We start from the raw sequence: 9,598 nt of genomic DNA, 5'->3' as shown, positions 1-9,598 counted from the left end.
GCGCATTATGTAACAAATAAAAGGGTAACGAGTCTTGGATTTTTTAAAGGTTTTTGGCTGACCTCTGAGGAATTTGCGAGGTATTTTTTTTCTGGTGTGATTTCGGCTTCTAAGTCCTTTCAAAAGTGTAAAGAAAGAAAGGTTTTGTAAAAGAATGTTTCACTGCAGGTATTCGGCTCACGATGCTATGCCAAAAGGTATGTGGAAAACGTCTGATGATGCGGAATTTGTGAAGTAGATTCTTGAATTCCTAAATAGTTAAATAAAGTATAATATTTTGCATTTCTGTAGGACTGATACTTTGCAGTGACTCATCACGCTGGGGGTGTTCTACATGTATCTCTATGGGGATCAGATTAAAGTCTAAGTCAGTGCTCATCAATTTTTTTCTGTTACGCCCCCCTTGGAAGAGGAAAACATTTCGTGCTCTCTACTTTCCTCCGCGACTACAAAGAGTATACCGTATTTTTTGGACTATAAGTCGCAGTAGCCAAAAAATGCATAATAAAGAAGCACTAAAACATATCTAAGTCGCACTTTTTAGGGGAAATATTTTATAAAATCAGAGACCAGGAATCGACATTTCATCTTAAAAGGAAAGTTCTAGCAATAACAATAGAACAGAGAACAACAGACTGTTAACGTCACATATGAACAGTTCTTCCGATAAACTATAACAAGTTTACCAAATTCTCCATCTCACTCAAAATCACTAAATCCATTCAATTCTTCATCCTCGGTGTCACTTCTGAGCAACTCCACGACCTCCGGAGGTAAACAGAGCGCCGCTTCCTCTTCTGTGTCGCTGTCGTCAGTTTCAGTTGGAATTATTCCGGCCTTTCTGAATCCTGACACGATGGTTTCGGTTGTCTTTATAAGTTTTTTTTAAATTGTCAGTGGTTCAGAAGTAATTGTGCGATCGACTGACATGATACAGACAGGACAGAGGCTCTTTCTGCAGGAGACACGCGCAGTAGAGTGAAGTGACAGTGGTACAGGAGGAACAGGAGCAGCAGATACTGACACCCAAGACTAGAGCCTCTCGTGACTGTCAGTGTGAAAATTTTAATACATAAGTCACACCGGAGTATGAGTCGCACCCAAACCATGAAAAAAGTGCAACTTATAGTCCGAAAATACGGTAATTTGTATTCATAAAGCGGGATGATTCTTGGCAATAATCTTCACGTTTTCGCTGCAAAAACTCAAGTGGCTTATCATAATGTCTTTACGCGACACCTTTTATTTATTTGTCTTCATGCTGTCCGCTGCCAACATTTTTAGACACAGTAAATACAGCGTCTTTCCTCATTTCCCACCGTAATCACAATGAAGTCGAGCGCTACATACACTTCGTCGCATTTCCTCGTCTTAGCTTTGGGGAGGCGGTCGTTTGTTTCATTATCTCCGTCTTTCTCCGCCTTTTTTGTCATCCTGGTTAAATATTTTTCCAATTTCGTCTCTTGAGGGTTTGGTCACTGAACTCGGTGCAAAAAAACCCGACACTATGCTGCCAACTACTGTAGTGGATGTGCAATTACACTTGATTCTAGTACAGCAAAAAAAAAAAAAAAAAAAAGCATGTTCCCCGAGGTCACAGACAGAGCAGTGCCTACAGTTACCTCCACACCCCCAGAGAATGTCGATAACGTCAGCTGCAAAGTATCAAGACTGCTTTCTTGGCTCGATTTGGCCCGACTACAATGACTCAAGCCCTCTTTAGCACAGGAAGAGCGCTAAACTTTGTCAGCTTGGTCATAAAAATAAATAAGCTGTGCGTTTGAAAAGATTCCAGCGAACACATTGAACTTCTCTGCAGTGACATGTCCCGTCCGCATGACTCAAGCCTGACCCTTTTGTTTGGCTCCTCTTAAATGTCACGGCAGAGTGCACAACCTCACAAACCAAACAGTGATGCCTTCCACGCAGCCGGCCGTGACCCGTCTGAAGTGTCCACTGTTAATCCGATAGACATTAATGTACGGCTCTAGATTACGCAAAATTGATCGTGTAATGTCTTTACCTCTTCAAAAACAGACCTGGATTTGAGTTTCGTTTCATTCACCCTTTAATATTTATTGTCTGTATCTCCAAAACTCAAAATACGCAGCTACATTTCACGTTTAGTTCTGTAAATATCGGGCTGAAATTATCCAAATTATTCTTGTGAAGGTGTATGGGGTTTAAAAAGCACTTCCTGTATCACCACATGATGTCACAAAGTGGAACAGTGTGTTTTTATTTAAGAGAAGAACGCTGGATTAGTGTGTTAAACGTGTGTGAATGAAACAAAACACAACTCCAGGTCTGACTTTGATGGGACGAAACATTTTAATATAGATGAGAAAATAGTGTAATATGGGCGATTTAAAGGTGCACTGTGTAACATTTCTGGTGTGGGCTTTCTTGACTTTGTTATCTCCATGGAAACTTATCTAATGTTTTTGATTCATATAGTGCTTTTCAGGACGCCCAAAACACTTCACAATAACACACAACACAGTCACACTATCTATTTATCTATTTATCTATCTATTTATTTATCTATCTATCTATTTATTTATCTATCTATCTATTTATCTATCTATCTATCTATCTATCTATCTATTTATCTATTTATCTATCTATTTATCTATCTATCTATCTATCTATCTATTTATCTATTTATTTATCTATCTTTATCTATCTATTTATCTATCTATTTATCTATCTATTCTATCTATCTATCTATATTCTATCTATCTATCTATCTATTTATCTATCTATTTATCTATCTATTTATCTATCTATCTATCTATCTATCTATCTATCTATCTATTTATCTATCTATCTATCTATATCTATCTATCTATCTATCTATCTATATCTATCTATCTATCTATCTATTTATCTATCTATCTATTTATCTATCTATCTATCTATTCTATCTATCTATCTATTTTTATCTATCTATCTATCTATTTATCTATCTATTTATCTATCTATCTATCTATCTATATCTATCTATCTATCTATCTATTCTATCTATCTATCTATCTATCTATTTATTCTATTTATCTATTTATCTATTTATCTATCTATCTATCTATCTATCTATCTATTATCTATCTATTTATCTATCTCTAATATCTCTATTTCTCTATATCTCTAAATCTTTCTCTATATGTATCTATATCTATCTGTCTCTCTATCTCTGTCTATCTCTCTTTATCTATCTTATATTTGCCTCTTTCTATCGATATCTATCTCTATATCTCTTTTATCTATTATCTCTCTGTCTATCTATCTCTATTATATCTATCTCTCTATGTCTCTCTCTATCTATCTATCTATCTCAGTACCTCTATCTCTCTATATCTATTATCTCTCTATCTTTATATCTCTAATATCTATCTATTATCTCTGTTTCTCTCTATCTATCTGTCTGTATCTCTATCTGTCTCTCTATTATCTCCATATTTCTCTCTATCTCTGTCTCTCTCCCTCTATCTATCTATATCTATTTCTCTTCTGTCTATCTATTTATTACATCTATTTATATCTGTCTATATCTGTCTGTCTATTATCTGTTGTGTCTGTCTATCTCTCTATATCTATCTTTATCCATCTCTATCTCTCTATCTATATCTATGTATCTCTCTATATCTGTATATCTATCTATCTCTCTCTATTTCTTTAAATCTGTCTATTATCTCTCTATATCTATCGATCTATATCTATATATCTGTCTATATCTATGTATCTCTGTATATCTCTGTATTTCTATATGAATGAATGAATGAATATTTATTCGGACAGTAATACATAGAACATAAATAAAAAAATAAAAAAAGTAAATACATAGATATAACACAAAAAGTAACTATTTCTATTCTATAATAACAGGCAAAATAAATGTATGTATATCTATCGATCTGTCTATTATATCTATATATATTATCTCTATATCTATCTGTCTATCTTTTTCTTTCTATCTATCTATTATAATAATAGATAGATAGAAAGATAGAAAGAGAAAGATATACATATAATAGATAGATAGATATAATACTATTATATCTATCTATTATATCTATCTATCTATTATATCTATCTATCTATATCTATCTATTATATCTATCTATTATATCTATCTATTATCTATCTATCTATTATATCTATCTATCTATTATATCTATCTATCTATTATATCTATCTATTATATCTATCTATTATATATCTATCTATTATCTATCTATATATCTATCTATTATATCTATCTATTATATCTATCTATTTATCTATCTATATCTATCTATCTATTATATCTATCTATATATATATCTATCTATTATATCTATCTATTATTATCTATCTATTATATCTATCTATTATATCTATCTATATATCTATCTATCTATTATATCTATATCTATCTATTATATCTATCTATTTATTTATTATCTATCATATCTATCTATTATATATCTATTATTATATCTATCATATCTATCTATATATCTATCTATCTATTATATCTATCTATTATATCTATCTATTTATATCTATCTATTATATCTATCTATCTATTATATCTATCTATTTATTTATATCTATCTATTTATATCTATCTATTATATCTATCTATTTATATATCTATCTATTATATCTATCTATTATATCGATCAATCTGTTATATCTATTTATTATATCTATCTGTCTATCTATTATATCTATCTATTTATATCTATCTATTATATCTATCTATCTATTATATCTATCTATTTATTATATCTATCTATTATATCTATCTTTTTCTTTCTAGCTTTCTATCTACCTATTCTTTCTGTCTGTCTATCTTTCTCTTTCTTTCTATCCATCCATCCATCTATTATATCTATCTATCTATCTATCTATCTATCTATCTATCTATCTATCTATCTATCTATTATATCTGTCTATCTCTCCATCTATCTATTATCTCTCTATCTTTCTATCTATCTGACTATCTCTAATATCTGTACCTATTATTCTGTCTGTCTGTATCTATCTATCTAGCTCTATCTAACTCTCTATATCTATTTCTCTTTATCTATTATATCTATCTCTGTCTCTCTGTATTTATCTCTCTCTTCTCTCTCTATATATTTCTCTCTCTGTCTATCTATATCTATTATATCTATCTCTAATATCTATATCTATTATCTCTCTATCTCTATGTATCTCTCTATATCTGTATATCTATATCTCACTCTTTATCTCTCCATTTCTTTATATCTATCTGTCTATCTCTCTTTCTTTCTCTCTCTGTGTCTCATCTTTCTTGAGTTTATTCACTTACACGTGTTTTTGCAGCTGAAATACTTTCATAAACCTGCATTCTTTCTTGAGCAGGTTCACCTTGGCCCGCCGGTGCCGCCCGCTCGTCTCGATGGAGATGGAACATAAATGGACTGACACCAGAAATGTTACATAGTGCACTTTTAATCATAAATATAATGAATTCATTTTGTTAAGCGCTTACACGGGTCCAAAGTTATTCCTCATTTAACCTGCGCGTTCCTCACATCTTTATTTTTCACCGTGATGAACTTTCAGAGGCCGACCGGAGTTTTGTAATGTAATGTAATGCTAAAAAAACGACTAGAATGCTAACAGCGCTCTCCCTGATTCTATGACAGTGGAGCTCAACAGTGACTGCCCACGCTAGAAGTACATTTTCTGTAAATTTTTCCTGTAGACTTACTAAAAATGTCACATATTAAGAGTTCAAAAGTATCAAGGACTAAACTAAAGATTCTGCGAAATGTTTTAATAAATTAGTGGTTTGTAAAGTTTCAGAAACAGATTTTAAATAATAGTATGGGTCTAGAATCCGTGTATCATTCGTTCATTTGTTTTTCAATATAAAACCAAAAATAAGAAAATTGAAAAAAAAACTACTATTTTCTTCATTATTTGTCTCCAAAACCAAAATGGAAAAATGGATAACGGCCGTTTCCTGTTTACGGGATTTCGGACGTTTGCACCACATACGGTCTGAACCAGGACTGGGACCAGACCGGGACCAGACCGGGACCAGACCGGGACTAGACCAGCACAGAGTCCAGGACCAGGACTGAGAATGGGATCAGACCAGAACTCACACCAGGACTGAGACCGGGAACAGGACCGGGAGCGAGACCGGGACTGAGACCGGGACTGAGACCGGGACTGAGACCGGGACTCAGACTCGGACTCAGACCAGAACTCAGGCCAGAACTAAGACCAGGAACAGGACCAGGAACAGGACCAGGAGTGAGACCGGGAGTGAGACCAGGACCAGAGTGTGATTGAGACTGGGACTGGGACCAGACCAGAATTCAGACCAGAACTGAGACCGGGAGCAGGACCGGGAGGAGACGGAGCAGGACCGGGAGCAGGACCGGGACTGAGACCCGGGACTGAGGACCGGGACTGAGACCGGGACTCAGACCGGGACTCAGACCGGGACTCAGACCAGAACTGAGACTGGGAACAGGACCAGGACTGAGACCGGGACCAGAGCGAGACCAGACTGGGATTGAGACTGGGATTGAGACTGGGACCAGACCAGAACTCAGACCAGAACTCGAGACCGGGAACAGGACCGAGACTGAAACCAGGACCAGACAGAGACTAGACTGTGACTGAGACCAGAACTGAGACCTGAACTGAGACTGGAACTGAAACCGGGACCAGACCAGAACTCAGACCAGAACTGAGACTGGGAACAGGACCAGGACTGAGGCTGGGACCAGACCAGGACTGAAAACAGTTTAGTCCTGGTTCAGTCCGTATGCAGTGCGTTATCCATTTTTTCCTTTCTTCATTTAAACACAAAATCAAAAACTGAAACAAACAAATCATTATCTGTTTTTTCATTTCCGGTTTTGGAGACAAATAACGAAGAAAATGGTAGGTTTTTTTTTTTTTTTTTCGTTTTCTTATTTTTGGTTTTATATTGAAAAACAAATGAATGAATGACTCACAGATTGTCTTGTGGTCATTAGTTTCCACGTAGCTGAGCTTTCAAACTTTTAATATATATTTTTTGGAAAGTCTATGGGAAAACTGAATGAGAAATTGACTTCCAGAAGCAGGGGCATTGGCGGTCGCTGCTGAGCTCCATAAAACGCTTTATTATTAAATGCAGAAATCACTCAGTGGTCTTATATCTACCGTAAAAAGCCACTTAAACGATGTATCTGTACTGAAACTAAAGATTCTGCTCGGAAACGCAGAAAAAAAACGTCCACGGCCACTTCAAATCCTTCACTTCCCTTCAGTCTTTTTAGTTGCACATTCTTGACTCTGAAATTAAAAATCACTAGCCAGCTTTTAATCCTCTTTGTTCCACATTTCCAATTGTAATGATTTGTCAAACGCGGCTGGCTTGCGTGCCACTTATGAATTTATGCAGCAGAATGTAGCGCTGCCTGTGCCCGTCTGTGCCCGTCTCTGTGGTCTGATTCTTCCCCCTGTCTTGTGGGTCCAGCTGCCATGTGTGCGGTTTCCAGACGGAGCTGAACGCCCAGTTTGTGAGCCACATGTCTCTCCATGTGGACCGCGAGCAGTGGATGTTCTCCCTTTGCTGCAGCTCCTGTGACTTCGTGTGCATGGACGAGGGAGACATGAAGGGACACATCAGCACCGGGCACGCAGGTAACGCCGGGTTTAACACGACGTCTCAGAACACGTTGGCACCACACGAACTTTTCCAACTCTATTTCAGTGCTAAAGAGAAAACTCCATACTCTATACAGATTTTGATACACAAATTATCATTTTAAAAGCTCTTTTTTATTCTTTATTTGCATGGTCATTACCTTCCACATGTAGTTTTCATAATATGCAAAAAAAATACCATATAAATAGTTAAAGAAAAAGATTCAAGACAAGTCCATCCACTATTTTAACAATATAAAAGTTCAACATTAATGATAAAAAAAACAAACATTTAGCACCATCAAAACATACCGTATTTTTCGGACTATAAGGAGCACTTACAATCTTGTAATGTTCTTAAGAATCGACAGTGTGCCTTTGTTATGACCCGGGTGGATCAAACATTAATTTTAATTTACTTTAAAAAACGCTAAATCCCCTCCCGTGCCTAAAAACAAAGTAACAACTGAAAGATGGACCTGGTGAGTCGGCCAAACAGAACAAAATGATGCGGCACCGGGCCAGAAGCTGGTACCAGAATCACAAACCTAAGGGAAAAAAGACTTCCCCAAACTAACCTTACCAAACAAAAGTGAAAACGGGACAGCCGAGTCCACCAAGTCAAACACAAAAGTCTAACTGCAGCTAAAAGGCATGGTGCGGCCTGTGCCGAGCAGCAAAGGCAACGGGGCGCGCAGGGAGATGAGCGTACATCCAGGTGTGTGGAGGGCGAGGCGGTGCACAGCAAGAGCGCAGCAGAAGGAAAGCATGCCATTGATAGGTGGCCTAATTATACTACGACCAGTCATGCCGCGAAACATACATAAATATAAAAATACACACAATGGAATGTGCAAAGGCGCACCTGCACGTATGTATTAATTCTGGTTGTGTTTACTGACCTCAAACTGATTTTATGTGGTACACGGTGCTCAAAAATCTGTCAAAATGTTTTAGGACGACTTTGGTAAACTACAAAGCCTCGCTGCTTAAAAGATTGTTGGAGAACACGCTCATATTCCACTGAGTCGAGATGAACTGCATCAGTCACAAGGAGCGAACAGTTTTTTTAAGCACTTAAGTTTATGCAAATGAGCCATGTGGTTTTAAGTTTCGGTTTCTGTTAAACGTAAACAAATTTGTGCAAAGCTGCATTAAACACATTATTACTCGAGGTATATTTGAGTCATCCTCATAGGGGAAAAAAAATAAATAAATGAAATAATCCACCCACATTCACATTCATAATCCACATTCACCAAGACAGAAAGGCAACGCCGGACGAATTACACCACGATTATAAGGCGCATTATGTATGAAAAATAAGGTAATTTATTCTGTAAAAACGTCCATTTAAGAGGGCCTGTTTTAGACATATTTGTAATTTTCAACACAAAATAACTATAATAAATAAATTTGTTTAGTACGTCATGTTAGTGCTGATAAAACTCAAGAAGAAACTGTTCAGGAAAGATCATATTTATCCAGTCATGTGTTTTGTTGTTGTTGTTTTCTTTCCTGTATCACTTACTTGAATGAGTATCTAGTTTTGATATTAGTTTTAGTATTGATAAGAATCAGATTTTTCCCTATTCTTTTAAATACAGATGAGGTGTGGCTTAAATTCATAAATGTTAAAATCAGGGCTTCAAAAGAAATCAAATCGAAATCACAATTAGACTGGACACAATTGGTAAATCTCAAAGTCTAATATTTTGAAAGCTCTGTAATTTCCCTCACAAACAATAAAATCTCCTGTCAAGTGAATAAAATAGTTGGTAACCCTGTAGTTTAGATCTGTACAAACATGTTCTGAAATGGGATTGTCACTAAGTTCATATTTCAATCTTTTTGTCAAATATTCTGCACGTGTTGAGAATGTGAAGTTTGATCAGAATATTTTTATCAAATCATAAATTGGTAGAAATGGTAA

The 9,598-nt window shown here is 35.8% G+C and overlaps 1 protein-coding gene across 1 annotated transcript in view; it reads left to right on the top strand.

The window, feature by feature from the left end:
- The window catches only part of znf827 (zinc finger protein 827), a 288,642-nt gene that overhangs the window by 239,437 nt on the left and 39,607 nt on the right, over nucleotides 1-9,598 (top strand). The window contains exon 11 of the mRNA XM_055158504.1: nucleotides 7,496-7,662. Coding sequence (XP_055014479.1) covers nucleotides 7,496-7,662 — 167 coding nt within the window. The remainder of the gene's footprint in view (nucleotides 1-7,495; nucleotides 7,663-9,598) is intronic.

This window comes from Boleophthalmus pectinirostris, unplaced genomic scaffold (genome assembly GCF_026225935.1).
Source record: "Boleophthalmus pectinirostris isolate CB_2022bp ecotype Guang Dong unplaced genomic scaffold, ASM2622593v1 HiC_scaffold_22, whole genome shotgun sequence".
In the NCBI taxonomy this organism is placed as follows: Eukaryota; Metazoa; Chordata; class Actinopteri; order Gobiiformes; family Gobiidae; genus Boleophthalmus; species Boleophthalmus pectinirostris.
This window is presented reverse-complemented; position numbering and strand designations above follow the sequence as displayed.